Source organism: Pempheris klunzingeri, chromosome 17 (assembly GCF_042242105.1).
Source record: "Pempheris klunzingeri isolate RE-2024b chromosome 17, fPemKlu1.hap1, whole genome shotgun sequence".
Lineage (NCBI taxonomy): Eukaryota > Metazoa > Chordata > Actinopteri > Acropomatiformes > Pempheridae > Pempheris > Pempheris klunzingeri.
The window spans coordinates 9,295,613-9,316,153 of record NC_092028.1 but is presented as its reverse complement, the minus strand read 5'-3'; the positions used below and the strand labels follow the sequence as shown (position 1 = coordinate 9,316,153).

Sequence of the window (20,541 nt, the reverse complement as noted above, 5' to 3'; positions counted from 1 at the left end):
AATCAGTAATGTTATCTATTTATTCACCTTACCTTTCCTCTGAGTGATACACATCAGCCTTCACCATGCACTCAGTGTGTAAGAGATATGCATCTGCAATTCCCATGATCTCACTCGTGTGCTAATGTCATCTTTATCTGTGCTATAAATCACTAGAGGGGACAGTCATATGATCCTGGTGACGTTTTGCCCCGCTTCTACTTTAATAAATTTGTCTGTGCTTGCGTTCTTGTATTTCACACAGCCCTTAAACCGGCTTATTTGAATTTTGATTAGACATTTGTTGGCACTTGTGGAGAAGAAGGGGAGAGAGAGGGAGGACGACATGTCGGTGGGTCCTGGTGGATACAAATCTGGGCTGGATTTGAATCCGAGCCACTGCGGTAAGGACTCAGCCGTGATACATGGGGCACCCTCTACCGGATACACCCCAGGAGAAAACATTTCAGTTGACCTTCAGCACCAAAAGGGACTTTGAATAGGCATGTTCTCCAGGGAAAGCACACTGACACATCCTTTGGACCAGTCAACAGTAACGAGAAACATATGTTGAAAGTCCCCCCTCACTCAAAAATGTGTCTTGCTTATTGTTACCTCACATGGATGTTCGAGCCTCACTGTGCGGAGTGATGTGAGTGCAGTTTGACATTAGAGGTTTGTTTTCACAGTCATCTGTAGGAGGAAAAAAGGTTTTCTGTGTTCATATATCGAGTTCAGGACGTGTTCCTACAAGCAGGAATTTGTGACATAACGTTCCAACAACTAGTCTGCAAGCCAATCATGGTCCAGCATGCTCTTTACTCGTGTGATATGGAAACTTCAGTTCACACATAGTGAGAATGAACGTTTCAGTAAAGTAGGAGACACCTTGTGTCTAGTGCAGATTAACAGCCTCATGGTGACAAGAGACTCCAGGGAGTCACTGTGCTGGGTTGAGAAATAGTCCTGTATGAATCAAACAAACGAGGCATAATGTGTTACTTCATATTTAACATCAGAGTGGTATCAAAGAGACCCAAGCTGGGGCTAGCTGTAACCCCCTGTGTCCAGTCATTGTCCTAAATAAAGCTAAAATAAAATAAGCTAAGCTAAGCTAAGCTAAGCTAAGCTAAGCTAAGCAGCTACTGGCTGTGGCTTCATAGCTAACATAAGCGCTGTACCAAGGAGACCCAAGTTGGGGCTAGCTGTTTTCCTCTGGTTCCAGTCTTTGTGCTAAGCTAAGCTAAACTAAACTAAGGTAAGATAAGCTAAGCTAAGCTAAGCTAAGCGAAGCGGCTGCTGGCTGTGGCTTCATATTTAACATCAGAGTGGTATCAAAAAGACCCAAGCTGGGGCTAGCTGTTTCCCCCTGCGTCCAGTCTTTGTCCTAAATAAAGCTAAGATAAAATAAGCTAAGCTAAGCTAAGCTAAGCTAAGCTAAGCTAAGCAGCTACTGGCTGTAGCTTCATATCTAACATAAGCGCCGTACCAAGGAGACCCAAGTTGGGGCTAGCTGTTTTCCTCTGGTTCCAGTCTTTGTGCTAAGCTAAGCTAAACTAAGATAAGCTAAGCTAAGGTAAACTAAGCTACACTAAGCGGCTGCTGGCTGTGGCTTCATATTTAACACAAGAGCGGTATCAAATCTAATTGTGTAACTCTTTGCAATCAGCATATTTCCCAAACTATTACTACTATTGCTTGAAAATGACAGACAATGTTCATGCACTGACCCCCCCTTCCCAGACACACACACACACACACACACACACACACACACACACACACACACACACACACACACACACCCTCTCCCTCCTCCCACAGTGCACACTTGCAGCAGAAAGTCGCCTCCCACTATAAAAGCCAGTGAGCTTGAGACAAACAGAGGGAAGCTGTGGATCCGGAGCTCCTCAGGCGTCACATGGGAGCAGCCATACACCAGTTTATACACACGCAGACAATGTAGCGAACACTCAGCAGTGAAAGGCGTCTTTGTAATTGTAATACTGGCGCATTATGTAGTCCCGATCAAGAGCAGTTAGAAAAAGCGTTTTTATTCAAACAACATGCAGCCTTAAACTCCAACTGTCTCGCAAGGTGGAAGTTTCTTTTCAGTCCAACAATTGTTGTCACGATGGAAAACAACACTCCTTAGTGGACCGGACGAGATGGGAAAATGGGAGTTAACCATGGTAAGAACAGTGTTTGATGTAATGCAGGATTAAACTGATAAATGAGTGATCAGTACAGTCTACAGGGTTTATTTCCACAGAGCCAATCAGAGCTACTCCCTGTGTGGCAGTAAATACATTAAAGTAAATGATGTGTCATTGAGATGTGAAGAGGTCCCTGGGTCTTGTAGTCCCACTTACTTAGCTTTTGAAGCTCACTCTTCACATGTAAATATCATAATGTATGAATTACATTTAAGGCTGTGTGTGTGTGTGTGTGTGTGTGTGTGTGTATGTGTGTGTGTGTGTGTGTGTGTGTGTGTGTGTGTGTGAGAGAGTGAGTGTTTCCAGGCTTTTTTTTAATACTGAAGCTGCAGAAGGTCGAGCCTCAGTTTGTGTGCTTCTGTCTCTCAGCTGAGCATCAGGCATTTTCTGGAAAATAAATGATAAATAAATGTGCCTCATCCAGGTTGCAGGGTATTACACGTCCTTGCTAAATGTTGGAACAATCAGCGTAACTGATATTAAATTGTTTAGGTTTACATTGTACAAACTGTGCAAAGGACAGCTGGGTATTTATTTTTTCAGAAAACTGGATGCGTAGCTCTTTGACTCAGATGCAAGGATAAGTACATGAGAGCTGGGCCTGCAGAAGGTCAAGACTAAACCTGTGTTTAACTTCCCTGTGTTCAAGTCTCACTCAGGACATGTGAGTCCTCCTGCTGCCCCATGATGTGCTTTTTCCATCCATATATAATGCTGTTCTCTTTTACGCATGCGGCCAACAGCTCCATCTTGAGCCTTAACTTTTCTTTTTCTGATTTAGATTTGCCTCTTAGTAGTGCTTTGTACCACCATCGCTGACACTGAGGAACAGTGGGACACGGCGCACAGTTTCCCATCTGTGTCGCTAACAAACCAGCCTAGTTTCTGTGAGGGACAATGGGGGTTGTGTGATACTGGCTGCCACTAGCAAACACACCAGCTAAGCATTTCTTTTTACATTAAGCATTTATGTAATAATTTACATAAGAGGATGCAAGTCCTTTGACGTAGCCTAGATAATTTGATTTAATAGTGATTACGAGCACAGGCAGTCCTCTGAAGTGTTCGCAGTATCTAGTCAGTAATGCTTGCCATGATCCTTTACTGCACAGACATGATTTTGGCATAAAAATGTACGTTTGCAAATAAGCTTTTAAAGGTGTGTGGTTGCAGTAAATTATTTTAGATTGAGAAGCTTTTTTCACCTTTTTTTTCCAGTCCAGCTGTGTGGATTTGTGAATAATTTGCATATAAACCAGATGGATTAGATAGCAGTCATGCAAGAGCTGAGACATTTGTGTTATTATGTAACGAGTCAGATATTTAAAGGAGCGCTCCACCAACTTTACCTACAAAGTTTAGTTTCCTTGTTATGGCGAATGCTGCTCAGCCTCTGAAAACGGCTGTAAAGTGGCTTCTGTTGCCATGGGAGAGCTTTCTAAAGTCTGAGAAAATAACCCTGATGATGTCATCAGGGTTACCTCAGTTTGGGCTTGAATATTTGTTACAGAAATCCACATTACAAAGTTGGCATTGAAGTTTGAAAGATGTGGGGTTTTACCAGGCAGGGGAAGTGTAATGAAAGGTGCTCTTGAGTTGCATTATTGGAAATGTAGGATCTAGCCCTCACTCTACTAGCAACTAGCAAGCAACCCAAAGTCAGGATATCTCCATCTCAAGGGCTTAGATTTTGACCACTGTTTTCTTAGTGTGTTTCTCACAAGATTTCTTTAAATAACCTGAGTTTTCCTTTTAATGGAGGTGAAGAGGGCAGCCTGTCCATAGGCTTGATGCATATCTTATTTTCTGGGGGTGAAACTACTGCAGATGTTGAAACTGTGGCATTGACAGTAAGTGAAAGAGTCAGACCTAAAGGGTCAGTGAGTGAGTGAGTGGGTGTCTGATGACGAAGTAGATCTCCTCTCGGTTTTGATTTTGATTTTGAGAAAGTAGACTGCAAAGACAAAAATGGAAACAAATTCAAAAGAGGAACCTTTTCAGTTTTGTTACCTTGAGCCACAAATTCATAATGCAAGTGTTGCCTGGTTTTTAATTGCCTAGTGGGTGCTTTGGACGTTTTTTAAATTATGCGTCACAGCCGTTGTCTCTTCATAACTGAGGCAACACTTGAGACAATGCTGAAGGCGCTCAGTATTCACATTCAATAAACCCTGTGTATGTTGTGTCGAGTGCTGCTGAGCGTTCTGAAGGAGCGATCGCTTAAACACTGCTCCATGTCTCTCACTGAGATCAAACAAGACCTGACCTCTTGTCTGAAAAGGAACCAGTATATGATTTTTCTTTTTTTTATATCATCACACTTGGTGCTGAATAGCCTGTAGTATTCCAAGGCTGGCAAACTTGGTGCTCTCTGACATTTAGGCAGTGTTTTTCATCTGTTTTGATGTTTTTGCTCTGATGTACTATTGGATGTACTAACCTTTTGATAATCCTGTATTTGTCCATAAACATTCGTGTGAAGCTACAAAATTCTGCGAAATTTCATGTTGCAGTGTAGCAGGGAAATTATGTTAACACCAGTAAAGTGGATAACCAACTGATAATTACTATGATTGCACACTAACCTGTTTGTGCTGTCACTGTAGGCTTGGAATGACAGTTATGAGTCTAAGCAAATACTATGTGGTTGTAGTGGCTCATAAGGGATCAGTGTGATTCTCAGTGGGGTGTCGTGTCACTTGTTTGTGTGTGTTGGTTCATCTGGCTTTTTGGCCATAGAGGCTTACTGCTATTTTTACCTCCTCACGGCTCAACCTCTGACCCTAATGTTGTGGTCAGTAACGTGTCTGACCCGTACCTGTATATTTTCGAGCACGACATTGGTTGTAAGCCTTAAACATGATTTCCCACCTCTTCCATCCCCAGAACCCAGTGCAGGAGTGGGGTGAGGAGTTGGAGGATGGAGCAGTTTATGGGGTCACACTGCGCCGGGAGCCCGTCCCCTCCTACCCTGACTCCAGTGAGGCGAGCCCATGCTCCGCTTTTGTCCAGTACCGGACCTGCAAGGTGCGGCGTCTGAAGGCTGCCACCCTGAACCTGCTTGTGAATCACCTCCTCGACCCTGAATGCCAGGAGCAGGACTACGGCAGGATTTTCCTCTCCACCTACAGAACCTTCACGAGTACCTCAAAGCTCATAGAGCTGATCTTCCAGGGGTACAGTCACTTTTTTTGTACCACTGTATGCTGCTTAGATTCGCTTTTCCTAAATGGAATAGTCTGACATTTAAGGAAATATTGGCTTTCTTGCAACTGGTAGACTGGCTGTTTCCCCCTGATTCCAGTCTTTATGCTAAGCTAAGGGGCTGCTGGCCCTGCTGGCTGGTCATATCTAGCATGCACAGACATGAGCGTGGGGTTAATTTTCTAATTTAACACTGCAAAGAAAGCGAATAAAGGCATTTCTCAACATGTCGAATTGTTCCTTTAACGGCTATCAGAATGAGACACTTCATTTCACATTCAAATTCACATTCACACACCCATTCACGCTCACTCTGCTTCAGTTTCTCTCCAGTTTCGGTTTCTATGTCTCTTTCAGCCACTGCAGATGTTAACATTTGAGCGTAACTTAGCCTCTTTAGACCATCCCCTGATCACAAGGCACAGGCTCCTTTTGAACGTGATGCAGAGCCACAGGTGAAGAGCCGTGCCTTATGTGCTTGATTCCGGGAAAACAACTTGGGGAGCTGCACATGCAAAGTCACCATGTTGCGTAACCATCTTTTTATACATTGTTTTTACTGACAAAGCAACCATCTCCTGCCAGCTTTGATGTAATAATAAGTGCCAAGCAGGTGCTCATTATGGTGAGGCTTTCAATAACAACAATTATGCGCAGAGCGGTTTTAGACTGTGGTTTGCATGAATCAAGGTCAGGTTTAGGATAGCTGCAGAGAGGGAACAAATAATAATTAGAAATATACAAAAACTGTCCTGTTTTTTTTCTCCCTATAGAGAAAATGCTGCTTCAGATCTGGATAATGCTGAAAGCTACAGGAGGTAGGTGGATGATGTTTCACATTAAAATTGTTAATGAAAGTTGAGTTAAATAGAACTGTTTGAACCCTTACCTGGTTCATTTCTAGTGTGTCTGTATGGTTTGAAGTGTTGTTTAAATAGTTAAACTATAATGGCTCTTCCACTGCCCTTCCTCAGCCCTCTGTTGGCCTTTGTCCAGACATGGTTGGATGAGTACAGCGAGGACTTCAGGGATCCTCCCCTGCACGAGGCCCTCAGGCTGCTGTTGGATCACCTGAGGATCAGCTCTGCAGTGTACGACAACATTCGCAGCCAGCCCAACTTCTGTTCGTTGGCGGGCCAAGCTGAAGCGCTGCTCAAGAGGTTACAGAAAGAAGGTGAATCTCCAACGCATGACAGGAAGCGATAAGGCCCTCGTCCACATGCCCTACCGTCACTGTAACTGTTCACACTGTGAAAATCATCCTGCAAAAAGCCACGCTCCCTTTTTCTTGATTCCTGCTCTGTGTTTCCTCAGAATCTGAGACGAGCGACAGATCTACCCACACAGATCTGGAGCAGGATGAGGAGGAATCTGGTGATGAGGATTCAGGATGTGAAAACTCTCCAGATCAAGGTGGCGTCATGGATTTCTCCGCTGCAGCCATTGCTGAGCAGCTCACCCGAATGGACTCTGTACGTGAGAGGATATATTTTATGCTCCACATTCACACATTTCTGTCGGTTTACATTGATGATCAAAGGCTGACGATAAGCGTTGACCTACATGGTGTTTCAGGCTCTGTTTGTCAAAGTGGTGCCATACCAGTGTCTGGGCTGCGTGTGGTCGCAAAGAGACAAGAAGGAAAACATGTCTCCCACTATCCGAGCCACCATTGCACAGTTCAACGCCATTACCAACCAGGTCATCATGTCCCTGCTCTGCCGGCCGACAGACGTCACGTCCAGTCCCACTTCCTCCCGTCGGCCTCCCACCACACCAGCTCAAAGGGCCCGCATCATAGAGAAGTGGATCAGAGTAGCACAGGTGAGTCAAAAACCAGATTCAGCAGGTTTTTAATGTATGTTGGCGTTTTAAAGGGAACACATGCACACACGTGTTCATACTTGCTAAACCCGTATTTGTTTTCCTGGAATATTTGATTTGATTTGAGACCAAGTGAACCCACTGAATGCAAGTTGTTTCCTGTGTAGGACTGTCGTCGACTGAAGAACTTCTCCTCTCTCAGGGCGATCCTGTCAGCCCTTCAGTCTAACGCAGTTTACAGACTGAGAAAGACCTGGGCTGCTGTTAGCAGGTAGGGCTGGGTTATTGCCATTTTCAAAGGCCAGAACTTTTGTCTCTATGGTTACGTTTATATTGCGTTTTACATAATCGTCTTTTAATGAGGACACTGAACCCTCATCAAGTGCAATTCAGTGTCACTGACGTTGCAAGTCATGCAAATGTCTTGCTTTTGGATGACCCATATTCTATGTCAGGTCATGAAAGCGGCAGTAAGCCATTGTTATGTCAGGGGTAAGTGGAGCATATCTTCATGTGATCCACTTTATGGTGCAAACATCTGGCCATGGACTAAGCAGTGGTGTGTAACATTGTAACACCACTTATTGTTTATAACAGTTAATTATTAAAGTATCTGACTTTGGACTGAATAGCTGCATTTTTACTATGTGCTGTCTCTGTTGTGTTTGCAGGGATAGCATGGCCATGTTTGATAACCTCTGGGAAACCTTCCCTGATGAGAACTGTGTTCTGACCAACAAAGAGCTCCTGGGGGAGGTGAGAACCACGTGGTACACAAAAAACAGGATCGATTCACGTCAGTGTTTACAGCGTTACCCTTGAAATACACAAGTCATAGGAATATGTGGGTTTATATATAATTTAACATTTATGATTGGGGTTTTTAGCATTGTCATCATCATCAGTGGTGATGCCATTGATGGATGAGAGGTGCTCCACAGTAAATAGTGTATAAACCTGACAAATAACCAATGAGAAGATATTCCTACAGACATGGGACATTCCATATAACCTTGACCTTCCTGTTCGTCTAAGGGTTAATGTTTACCGATGCAAACAAGCCAAACCACTGCAGCTGCATACTGAAAATACTCTAAAATCAATTTGAGATGGGGGGGGGTTCTGAACTGAAGGCTAATTAAATCACTGATAAAACCAATATTTTCAGCAGCAAACACAACCCTGTATTACAGATTGGGTATCTATGGTCATAGAATTTCCTATATTAAGCACAACAGGATATGAAGAGTAGATTGAGGACATAGTACAAAGACACGTAATGAAAGCATGTTTTGAAATGCAGTGCATGGATTTCTCTTTTTAATCATTAAAAAATACATTTTTGAGTTAATATTTCCATAAATGTTTAACCGAGTGTTAATGGCAAACTAGAGGCCTCAAGCACATTATGTTCTCTTTTCTTCTCTTAGGCAACTGCGTCACTAGTTCCAGTGAAAGTACTGTACAGCCAGTAGATCGTAGATGCATCAGTACTTAACAACCAAGCAAATTGCAATTGTACTTGCTGCTTCACAGTAACATTTTGCTTTGCTCTATGTAAACAGTCACTCATAAAGCCCAGTCACTGTTTGAATCACTTTTAGACAGATATCGCATACAAAGACTTCAGAGAGAAGGCTTGGAAGTTGCCTCCCTTTCACAAGACAATTATTAAACGGGAAGTCCAAGTTAACATATAACAAATTGTATTCTTCCATTGAAGAGCTTGCTTTCTTAAGTCAGTTTAAAGTTTGCTCACGTCCTTCATTTCAAGCCCCCTTAATCGTGCTTGTGTGCATATCATTTTGTGCTTATAGACATAAACACGCAGAAGAAGAGGAAAATGATGCTAGATTGTTATTTTACTTTTAAAGACTCATTTTTGATAATGGGCGGATGCATGTGCCTATAACCTTCAACTGAATATAGCTCCGTCTGACCTACTTTGACAGGACGGAGGCCAAGCAACTGTGGATAACATTTCTCCAAAGATATCCAAGCGGAGTCCGATCCCAAGACAGATGGTGAGCCATACTTCTAGGATGGGAAAAGAGTCCGATGTTTTGATGACATGCGTGCGAGCCATATATCACTAAGATCTAGTTCAGCCAAAATACTTAGCAGCAGACTTCCTCTTCTGCCATATTGAATGGCAGTTATACTATTGGAAAATGTGATCATTTTATAATGTGATATTGTCTTGGAGCCTTCCGTATTCTACAACTCTAAAAGCCACAGGAGAGCTGACTCTCCTCAGTGTGGGTGGAGTATCTCTGGCATGGCAGAGTCTCGAACCTATCTTTAGCCTCGCTCGATGTTGAACAAGTTTCAAATGGCCTCAGATCACCAGGATTATAGGACAGTAATAATAGACCAGACTGGGGTCTTTCATGAGTCATATGCACACTCTCCTGTGCCAGCACATGAGCCCACAGTACTGCTAGCTGGGACTTTCCTTGTGTGAATGCGGTCTGATCGCAAGCAATTCAGTGGAAAAAATAAAGCTAATGACTGTATTCGAAAGACAGAAATAACCAGATACGGTGACACTGGAAACTCCTGCTGTAGCTCCACTGAGCACTGTGCTTACATGTCTCTCTGCAGAGCACCTCCAGTGGAGTGGTGCCTTACCTGGGCACCTACCTGACCGTCCTCACCATGCTGGACACTGCTCTGCCAGACACTCTGGAGGTACATAATGTAGCCTGAGGATTGTTCAGGCTTAAAATTCAATGTTTATATAGTATGTATCCTGCACAGAAAAATATCTCATGATATTCAGTATTGTGTATTTCTTTTTTTTTTTTGTACTTTTACATAAGTGAAATTTTGAATGCAACTCTATAGTGTGGTATCAGTAGTATAACCTGAATAAATGATTTGAAATGTTCCACTACTGCAATTTAATACATTTAAGCGAGCCATTAAAGGCAGCTTTACCTCACCAAAGTGGATTAATTCCACTGTATTTAATGATAATCTTACATACGCGTACATACGTGCACAACTGTGGGTTTAGAACCGTCGATAAATGTGCTCAAGGAAGGTTCACTTTTGAAATAGTTTGACATGACAGATCCGTCGCTCGAGTTCCACTTCCCAGATTTCTCTCACAGCTTTCACTCACATCTCATGGCCATTAATATTTAATACTTCACTGGTAAATATTATAGATGCATTTGGAAATAAACACACAACATTTCACTTTAAAGGTAAAGTTCTATTCATGATCACAATTACAGCTGTTATATTACCAATGATTCATCTTCATACACACCAATCATGAATCATGAATGGTTCCTCGGAGGTATTACAGTTTTTACAAATACATGAATAATCACTGAAAAAGGCTTTTATCTCTGCTTCCAACTACACAGCGATGTGTTATTTCTGTTAGAATAAAGTCATACTGTAGTGATTTGAGTATGTCTTGATCCAATTAATCATTGATATGCCATAAATTCTGTACTAACAATCTACTATTTTGACAGGGTGGGCTCATAAACTTTGAGAAGAGGAGGAGGGTAAGTGGTTCCTCTTTGTGTCATCTTTTATGTATTCTCCTTCATTTATTCTTTTTTTTCCACAAGTACAAAGGTGTCCACATACCACGCCGTCAGCACGACAGTACATGCTCGTGTGGCTGGGTGTGTGCAGTATATTTGCATTGTCAAAGTAAACACACGGGGACTTTTTCTGACTCCTATGTTTTTTAGTACACGACAGGCTGAAAGCTAGAGACCTTTTGCTGTCCTTTTTAAACATTTATATAACTCTTTAAGGGATAGTTTCACATCGCTGGTACAGCTGTGCAACCACACGGATGCCAGGAGTCACGGCATCTTGCAGTCCACTGACATTTCTCTGTCCCTACAGGAGTTTGAGGTTCTGTCACAGATCCGTGTGCTGCAGGTGTCCTGTTCCCAGTACAACCTGCCCCATCACTCCAGAATCGCTGCCTGGCTGCGGGGACACAGGCTGCTCACAGACCAGGAGAGGTGAGCTATTTACCACCTTACGTAACATACATGTGATTGAATCACAATCAGCAGGAAAGCCAAACAACAGGTTACATCATTTGAAATATGGGTTGTAAAATTCGAGAGTTCATTCTGGACGTGGACAAATAAAGGTGTGCTGCTCTAATAATCAACATATCCCATCATACAGAGTTAATAATTTAATAATTTGGGACATGCTCCTATAAACTAACTCTGGTAAGTCATGCAGCTCATGTGCAGTTCATGAAATACTTGCTGTGTTACAGTTTCAAACTAGAAAACATACCAAACTGATACAACAGAAGTTGTGTTCAGAAGAACTAACCACATAGTTTATTTATACTTTTAAAGAGAAATATAATAATATAATATAACAATAAACACTTTGGGTGGGAGTTGCACTGCCCCCAACAAAAGAAATGATATGATTACCATAAACATGCCAGGGGCTGGTCTGGTCTTGAAAACCACAGTGCACCCTGGGTACTTCAACAAAGTACCAGAGACGGCTCAATCATGTTGTATCAACTACAAAATACAAAGCTCAAAGCGCTTTTCCTCTGTTGCAACACTCAATCCAATATGTTTGTTACAGCTACGAACTGTCGAGGCAGCTGGAGCCTCCCCTGGACTTGTGTTCGCCGACTCCTTGGAGCCACCGCACGCTCACAAAGAAACTCTCCACGTGAGTATTGTGCTGTGGTCTCATTTGAATATTCAAACGCACAGTTCAAGCATATTTTATTATGCACACAGACCTGCACCAACACTGAAGTCACAGTATCTCCTGACCTCCTTTATTTCAAGGAATCCATTGTTTTGAGTTGGATCTATTGTATGCAGTATTGATACAAGCTCAAGTTTAATCTCTCTCTTCAGTCTCTTGACGATGAGCGATGGATCTAAAAAAGTCCCTGCTGACCAGATCAGCGTTTCATCTTCTGGATCCAGTGGATCTGAGATGGAGGATCTCTCCTCCCCAAACTCTGTCTGTTCTATCAGACTACAGGTAAACTGCTGTATGTGTGTGTGTGTGTGTGTGTATCTGCCTCATTGCCTCATAGCCTTGATTTCTGTCTGTCCTGTCACCAGTGGTGTTTGCTGAAAGCTTTGTCTTGCAGTGTGTTCATCTAATGGGTCCCTGTGTTCAGCACAACTATTTGCACTTCACAAACAATCGTTTTAAGTAGTATGGGACACCCCTGAAGCATTTCCAAGATGAAGTAAAATACACCGAATGGCTTTTAAAGCTGGGAAGCTTACATAATCTCCCTTCACAAAAGCTTGTTTTTGGATAGGCCCATCGAAACTAGCGAGAGCCCTCGACACGTGGGATTTGAATGGAGCAGGGCCTTAGCTGACCCGAGGAAGGGTTTGCTAATGGTGCACAGTTCTCACTGCTGCATCGTTGGTTTCAGCAGAACAGTCATTTCTAAAACCACCATATTTCCAATGACACTCAATATTCTTTCTCTTGTTTGTTGTCCTCTCTCCTCTGCAGTCCTTTCACAGCTCTATCAACAACGTTTCCGAGGCCTTCTCTTCCTCCTCGTCCTGCTCTTCCTCATCCTCCCCCTGCTGCTCTGCGGCATCCTCTCCAGACTCCCCTACTCCATCCAGCTCCTCCTCTGACTGCCAGATGGACCTCTGCTCTCCGGCCTCGTCCTGCAGCGGCGCTCGGCCGAAGCCCACTCTGGCCTCCCACCACAAACGCTCCGTGTCCATGACCTCGCTGCCTGTGTATAACCGCCAGGTGGCTGACTCCTGCATAGTCAGGGTGAGCGTGGACCTGGGCCAGAACAATGGCAACATGTACAAAAGCATCCTGGTGAGTATTAGACCGTAGCCACTTAATGTTGAAGGTAAATATTTAGTACGACTGAAAGAGTTTTGTGCTGCATACACGCTACCACAAGTAACTAAGTACATTTAGTCAAGTGCTTCACTACACTACTACTTCACCTCAGTATATCCATGTGATCCTATTTTATACTTCATGACATTTCAGAGGGAAATATTGTACTTGACATTTACCTGACAGCGCCAGTTGTTACTTATTATATATAATATTGTACACACAAAACATTTGAGCTTATAAAATATGAAACCAAACAAAATACTTACACACAATCTAATATTTTCTATAGTATACTATAATAATAGTATACCGCTCACAGGGGGCATGTCTCTTCATTATTATTTTAATTTTTGTTTAATGCATTTTACTGATAACATGTACATACAATAGAAATTGAAATTGAAATTCAGTATGCTAACTCTCCTTTCAAAAACTCATAATCTACAAATATGCAAATATTGTTAATTTCAAAAGTTTATGTGCTGGACACAAGATGTTCCCCACTTCACTGATTAGTTAATACTTAGTGTGTGTCAGACATTACACAATGGAGCTCAAATACCCCGGTGAATAACTAAAGCACATTATTTAATGTAGAGGGAACTTTAATATAAGGATCTGAATACTCTCACTACTTCGCTATTCTCTGAATGAGCCTCTGAGTGCAATGTTGTAGCTGACTTTCTAAAGCAGAAGCTTCTGTCTTCATCCGGGCACTTATAATTCTTTGCCTTTCATAGCTGACCAGCCAGGACAAAACTGCACAGGTCATTCAAAGGGCATTGGAGAAGCATCACCTAGAACACATGAACGGGCGTGACTTCACCCTGACACAGGTCATCTCCCAGGAAAGAGGTCAGAACAGAATGACTCTAGTATTGAAAGAACTGTTGTAATAGTGCTAAAAGAAATAAAACGCCACATCCTGACGATTTATCCTGCTTTTGTGTTTCCAGAATTGCTCATACCCGACAAAGCAAACGTCTTCTACGCTATGTCCACGACGGCCAACTTTGACTTCGTTCTGCGGCAGTACCCAAAAGGCCAAAAGAAACCACTGAGAGCCACGTCGAGTCTCGGACGGTTCACAAAGTAGTTCCTCTACTCGACAGATTTTGCACGTGGAAGGTGAACTGAGCTCACGGAACACTCCCTGAAAATGGGATTTATCTCTAAGACCTATTTTTCTAAGATGGTCCGTCCTTTTTTCAGATGCTGAGAGGTAAAAATGCGACGTTATGAAAGCACTTTATGAAGAGGAATGCTCGCCTCAACAGAAACTGATGGAGCGTAATAAAACAGCAGGATCAGAAATGCTTTTATTTCCTGTTGGAATAAACTTTGTATGAATCCTTAAAAAACCCCAGAAAAAACAAACAAACACAAGAAAACAACCCATTCCTTGACTGTTTCCCAAAGATGTGTTGGTAATGCTGACACTGTTCTAAATAATGATTGATTTGAGCTCTGAAACTGCTGCTCGATGTCCCTTCCAAGACACAGAAATACCCCCCCCCCCCATGAGAGCAACACGTCCCTACGCAAGTGACCTATTTATACATGAACACTGAGAAATATTTGGCCATTTCCCACCGCAGCTGGGTGCCACTAATAACCTGTGTGTTAAAAGGGAAAGGGGGGGTCAGATGCCGTGTGAAGGGCGCTCAGTCGGTAATGAACTCCTGGGGCCCCTCTGGCAGGTCGGCAGCCACTTGAGAAGAGATATCCCGGCGTGCTCATGTGTTGCTGTGCCAGTGCCATCTGAGGAGTGGGCGGGGACGTTCTCACCAGGGATCACTGCGTTCCCGGAGAGTCTCAGCGCGGCTCGTTCCTGTGACGCTCCTCGTTCTCTGCTGACAGCCCCGACTGGAAGGATGGCATTCCTGAGCCCTGGTAACCACGGCAGCAGCAGAGACTTTGATGAACAGGACGGGATGTACGCGCGAAAATGGCTACTAAAGGCGACCTGTTGTGTGTGACGTTTGTGTTCGTGCTGTGACTAAAAAAAAAAGTCTCACTTTTAAAGATTTTTTTTTTTCTCATGTTTTGTATTTATTTTAACTGGTTCCACTGTGGTTCACTTTGATCCCACTCTTGATTGCACCTTCATTTGATCAGCACATTGTGAGGACTCACCAGGTGGCTTTAGGTTCACTCTAAACTGGTGTGAACATGTTTTTCAAAAATCACAACAGTTTATTTGTGGGAGGTTATTTGAAGGGAGGCTGTCATTTTAGAAATTACTTATTTTAATGACGAATACTAAGAATATTTGAAATGTGAACAATGAAAGTTTTATTTGTAACTTCAGACTTGTGAAGCCTGGATGTAACTGGTGCTTAAATGGCTTGATTTAAAGCCTATTGAGGAGTTTAGATGTAACCATTTCAGTGACCGTAATTGACGTCAAGGCTCCAGTGAGATTATTGATAGTGATCATATTCTCTTACAGTTAAAGCTGCGGGGAGTATTTGCAGACAGGGAGAGTTACGCAATGAACAGAACCACTTTGTAACATTACAAGATTTATCACTCCAAAGTCTCTTTGCTCAAGGGCATAGATCAGCACTCAGCACCCTCTCTCTCTCTCTCTCTCTCTCTCTCTCTCTCTCTCGGCAGTTGAGATAAGAATGGATGGTGTTTCTTTGCTTATTAAAAAAAAAAAAGCTTTGTGTTCCCACTTGTGATTAAGAGAATGTCACTCTTGTAAAACAAAGAAAAATAAACTGTATTTACATCTTCCTAATAAACACATTTTCAGTCGTATTTGGCTGATGAGTTTCTGTTATTGAGCCCGATGTAGCCAGTCATGGCTTAATTCACAAGTGTTTCCCTTATGAATTACTATGAATTACTATACAAGTTTAAAAATACAAGCTACAATTAATATCATCATTATCTTTGGAGGGCAAGAACAAATCTTTTTATTTCTCCTTCTTTTTATGTTGACTCATTGTCACGTGTTCAATGTGAGTTTTTGTTTCCAGTCATAGAAGAGCTCATACATACTAAATGCATGTGGCGTACTATTTCAGAACATTTAGCCTTTGGCTTCTTGTCTTTATTCAGCCTCAAATATAACAGTGGCTATAGGCAATACAGAACAAGACATACATTTGTATACACCAAAGGCATGTTCCATAAATAAATAGATGGATAGACATACACATAAATAATAGAAGTAAAACTAAATAACTGAAGTGCAAATCACAGAGCTTATATATAGGAATAATCATTGAAACATTGAAAAAATGTTCTTTTTGTGACTATTACAACTCAAGGTTCACTTACCAGCTTTTTCCACATCTTTTGACAATGTCACAGTCTTCTTCAGCCTTTTATTGTTTGTTTTCAATAGATCTCATAACTTGCATTTATATTTTGATAAACAGCATCTTAAAAGTATATTTTTCTTATGAGTTTTTCTAAAATGGTAATATGTACAGATTAACCAGTGATGTTGTCTTTCTAAAGTAACATCTCCCGAATTGAAAGTACAATCAAACCTTCATCAAAACTAAAGTGGCTTAATTCAAGAATGTTAGAGTGAGCTCCCTTAACCTTGCTCCAAAAGAAAAACTAATTTTACATAAGAAATGAGTCTGAAATGAGTCAATGAGTCTGTTTTGAGAGTGAATAACCTCTTTTTATGTGGCTGCTTTAATTTATCAATCAGACTTTAATTTTCTTGGGCAAACTCCAGGAAGTCCTTTTAACTTTCCAGGAACAATAAATAAATAAATAAAAATAAATAAACAATCGCACAGGAAATAAGTAACACTGACATATTTCAATTTCCGGTTTTGCTCTTCAGCTTCGCCTGTCCTCTCGCGCTAAGTGCTACGTCACAGCCTCACCACTTTCCTCCACAAACAACAGTTTTAAACACCCAAAATCCAAAAGTACCTACATTTAACTCGATATTATGAAGTCTATCTCATAGAATACATGTTCCCACAGCGGGCTGTCCTCGCCTGTAAAGACCTAACGATGATATCGGGCCAGACAAAGGTAAGACAAAGTGCTAACCACTTCTGGCTAGCTAAAAAAAAAAAAGTCAAAATAGCTCACATCATGTTTCCAACCTCCTGAACAGTAAAAGTCGATGAAATGAATCCAGTGGATGGCGCCAGACAGCCGTGTGCTCCGCCACTGCTGAGCTAACTTCCCAGTAAACTGTGTTAGCATAGACACGCCACGCGGGTGCACTAGCATCCCGGCGTTCCTCAGCTGAGGCCGAACACGTTTGGTTCCTGGACATATTTGGCAGTGAAATCCTGTTGTGGCTTAAACCACCACAGAGGCATTTTGTGTGTGGATGTTCTGATACTGCTGCAGCATCAGGTGGTTGTTACATAACTCCAAACCCTCATTTGTTCCACTTCAGTCACTCAAAGCAGAAAGTGAGCAGAGGTGATTTCATAACCTCATGTTTATTGATTAGGAAACATCATAGTGTCTCTGTGAACTCACCTGATTAGACGATCAGTGGGGGATTTCTGTTAACTCTGTCCTCGGTTGAGTGCTGCTGGCCCATCTACCCATTCAGTGCACTCGGCTGCAGCAGACGCACACTCAGCAGAGGGATCCAGGTTTGGATTCATTACATGAGGATTTGCCTTTTATGTGTGTGTGTGTGTGTGTGTGTGAGAGAGAGCGAGAGAGACAGAGAGGGGGGGATGCACAAGTCAGCAGTTCTAGAGGAGAAACAGGACACTGCCCCTCATCTCATACTTTCTCATGTATTATGTATGCCTGTGATGTCCGGCCATGAGCTTGGCTGTGTGTGTGAGCTGCATGTAGCCACGGAAGCACGCACTATATCAATACTGCCCTTTGCCTCCGGAGCAGAGCTCTGCAGGACAGATGAGACATTCAAGGTCTTATCTGGATTTGTCCAGGAAATCGGTGTTGCAGGTCTCTAATGGGGATTGATGAGACGTGGAGTTTAGTCGTCAATAAAATTGATGATCTTCACCTCTGGTGACCCAAGGGCGTTTGTGGAAGTTGGTTCATGGGTGCTTGCATTCTTAAAATGAGGTGTGTAACTTGCAGTGAGGTCACAAGTCAGTTGCACACGATCTCAGGCCTGTTGAGCTGTTGTGTTTTCTCTTAAATGTAATATTAAGATCTTCATATGGCCACCAAACGTTGACATCTGTCTGCTTTGTCTGAATCTACAGGCTCTGTGTATTCCCTCCAGCTTTTCACTCATCTGTGACCTCCGAGGCTTCTGCATTGTTTGCACAAGGCCTGATGACATCAGATCCTGTGTATTCGGTAAGAAGGAAGTGCAGCATATACATAATAAAACACAGTCTACCAGGATGAAGTTCAGCGTGTGAAAGCTGAAGAAATTCTTTTACCTTCTGAAAACATCCTTGTTGTTTTGTTTTGGTCTTTCGTAACCCTGCTGACATGTGAGATTATGAAAACTATAAAAATGTTAGGCAACAGTTTCCGCCGATCTCTGCACGAGTTGAGCTCTCAAAGCTGATGACAGGCAGCTGCCTCCCCCCTCCCCCCGCCTCACCTAGGTGGCTCTCCCACTGGGGACGAGAAAGGCATTCACCGTTCTACAGCTCAGAGCCTGAGGCTTGTGGCAGCAGCGTATGTGTGTGTGACATTGCATGTGTGTTGAGGTCAATGAGTTACTGCCATGTTACTTTCAACATCTGTATATATGTTACACGTGTGTTAGTGGCTTTAAAGGCTGTGACGATGCTGCACACTGTTGATAAACCTTGTTCCCCATTCTCAGAAAAGGAAGCAGGGGGGAGGTGTTGAGAATTGAGAACTGACCCCGAGCGCACACATATGAACACACACTCAACGGGAAAAAAAAAAATCACACCATGTATACAAACATTAAATCACTATGAGTGACAGCCGTGCCTGTTTGCACTCATGCAGCCCTAGATATTCTTGGCAGGGTGCAGATTGGTGGTGCCGTATGTGCACACGCTCATGCATATGCATGAAGGGCAACATATGGCTCCCCACTTCAGTGCAGTCATTTAGGCGTTTGCATGCATGTTTAAACTCGTATACAGATGTTTTGCTGCCCACGTGAGTTATTCATGGATTTCCACCTTCACCTCTGAGATGAGTGTGGGATGTTGATCTGGGTTAACCTTTTCTTTGCCACACAGCAGCTTTATTGTTACACACTGGAAGCAGATCACGATCTCCTTTCTTCAAACTACTAAAATCTGGTATTGATGTGGCATTTTATAATCTGTTATATCTATGGAAGCTGTCCATAAAGCCACAGTTGCATGTGTGATAATTGACAGATAGAGCAGATGTCCTCTCCCCAGCACTGTTTACACTCTAAATAAATGATTTAATAGTTGAACTTGAGCCAGCAGCAGGCTGATTTTGCAGTTACTACTCGTCTTTGTGTAGATGATGTGGTCAGTGTGGCAGAGACAGAACAGAGTTACTCTTCTGTACTGTGAATTTGGTTTACAGTAGATATTTAAACATAAATTGCATTTTAGTGTTATTTTTAGCCTCTGCTACTGGATTACTGGAAAAATAAGCAGGAGAAATCCTAAGAACACCAAAACTGAAAACACACGGTGTTCTTAAGGACTGTTACCTTCCCAGGCAATATGTGAACTTCAACCTGACCTGAGATCAGAGGTCTCAGTTCTCAGTTAAGATCTGAGAATCCTGCCTTTGGCTCTGGAAACCCGACAAGTGACCCGAAGATGTCACCCGATGAGCTGTGGAAGAGGTTGAGAATGCAATACAATTTTCATCACAATCTTCGAGTTTCCCCTAAAATTAGTTAGTCAGTTAATATAACCTGATATAACGTGTCATATATGTACACAGAATCACGTGCTGGCTTTCTTTCTTTAGTTTTCTCTTTGTTCTGTAGGAAACACAGACATGCGTTATTGTCCACTCAGAAGCGCTCCTGTCCTGAAGTGTACCACAGCTCGGGAGGTTCTAGTTTGACTCGCCTGAGATGCGACTTCCATATTTTGGCCAATCAGGAGGGACTTCAGCATGCTCCTTGTCATTATTTCCTCGTTCACTTGGACAAGAAATCAATGTCTTTCCCATACTTTCCTGGCCTCTCTGGTTAGTCCGTGTGTTTGTGGCGCTGAGTGCTTTTGCAGTGTGCTGTGTGCGCTCGTCTAATTTTAGACCGTTGGCGACGTACTTGCAAACATTACCTTCACGGATGGGTCTGTGTGTCTGTGTGTGTCTGTGTGTGTCTGTGTGTGTCTGTGTGTGTCTGTGTGTGTGTGTGTGTGTGTGAGAATGGGGACGTGTGGAGTGCTAGCCTCCTCCAGTATGAGTCATACAGTGACGTGAACAGCCTCAGTCACTCACACGCCTGGACCCAGCACATGGCTCTCAGACAACACACTCCCAGCCTTCACGTGCTGCCTTTCACCCTTCCTCTCCCACTCCTTCGTTGAGCCTTTCTTTTTTTCCCCCC

The 20,541-nt window shown here is 42.7% G+C and overlaps 1 protein-coding gene across 1 annotated transcript; it reads left to right on the top strand.

The window, feature by feature from the left end:
- The first annotated feature begins 1,932 nt into the window (after window positions 1–1,932).
- Window positions 1,933–15,848, top strand: LOC139216447 (ral guanine nucleotide dissociation stimulator-like 1). Its single transcript, XM_070847563.1, has 17 exons — window positions 1,933–2,171; window positions 5,082–5,371; window positions 6,173–6,217; window positions 6,374–6,573; window positions 6,714–6,871; window positions 6,975–7,223; window positions 7,391–7,494; window positions 7,895–7,979; window positions 9,176–9,247; window positions 9,828–9,914; window positions 10,715–10,747; window positions 11,100–11,221; window positions 11,820–11,909; window positions 12,104–12,233; window positions 12,726–13,052; window positions 13,823–13,937; window positions 14,039–15,848. The coding sequence occupies exons 1-17, from the start codon at window positions 2,148–2,150 to the stop codon at window positions 14,176–14,178; spliced, it is 2,271 nt and encodes a 756-aa protein (XP_070703664.1). The 5' UTR covers window positions 1,933–2,147; the 3' UTR covers window positions 14,179–15,848.
- The last annotated feature ends 4,693 nt before the right edge of the window (window positions 15,849–20,541 follow it).

Excerpts from the sequence above, each read along its gene's own strand:
- LOC139216447 (XM_070847563.1), top strand. The coding sequence starts at position 2,148 with ATGGGAAAATGGGAGTTAACCATG. Across the intron at positions 6,574-6,713 it reads CAAGAGGTTACAGAAAGAAG|AATCTGAGACGAGCGACAGA; the intron begins GTGAATCTCCAA and ends GTGTTTCCTCAG. Across the intron at positions 7,224-7,390 it reads AGTGGATCAGAGTAGCACAG|GACTGTCGTCGACTGAAGAA; the intron begins GTGAGTCAAAAA and ends TTTCCTGTGTAG.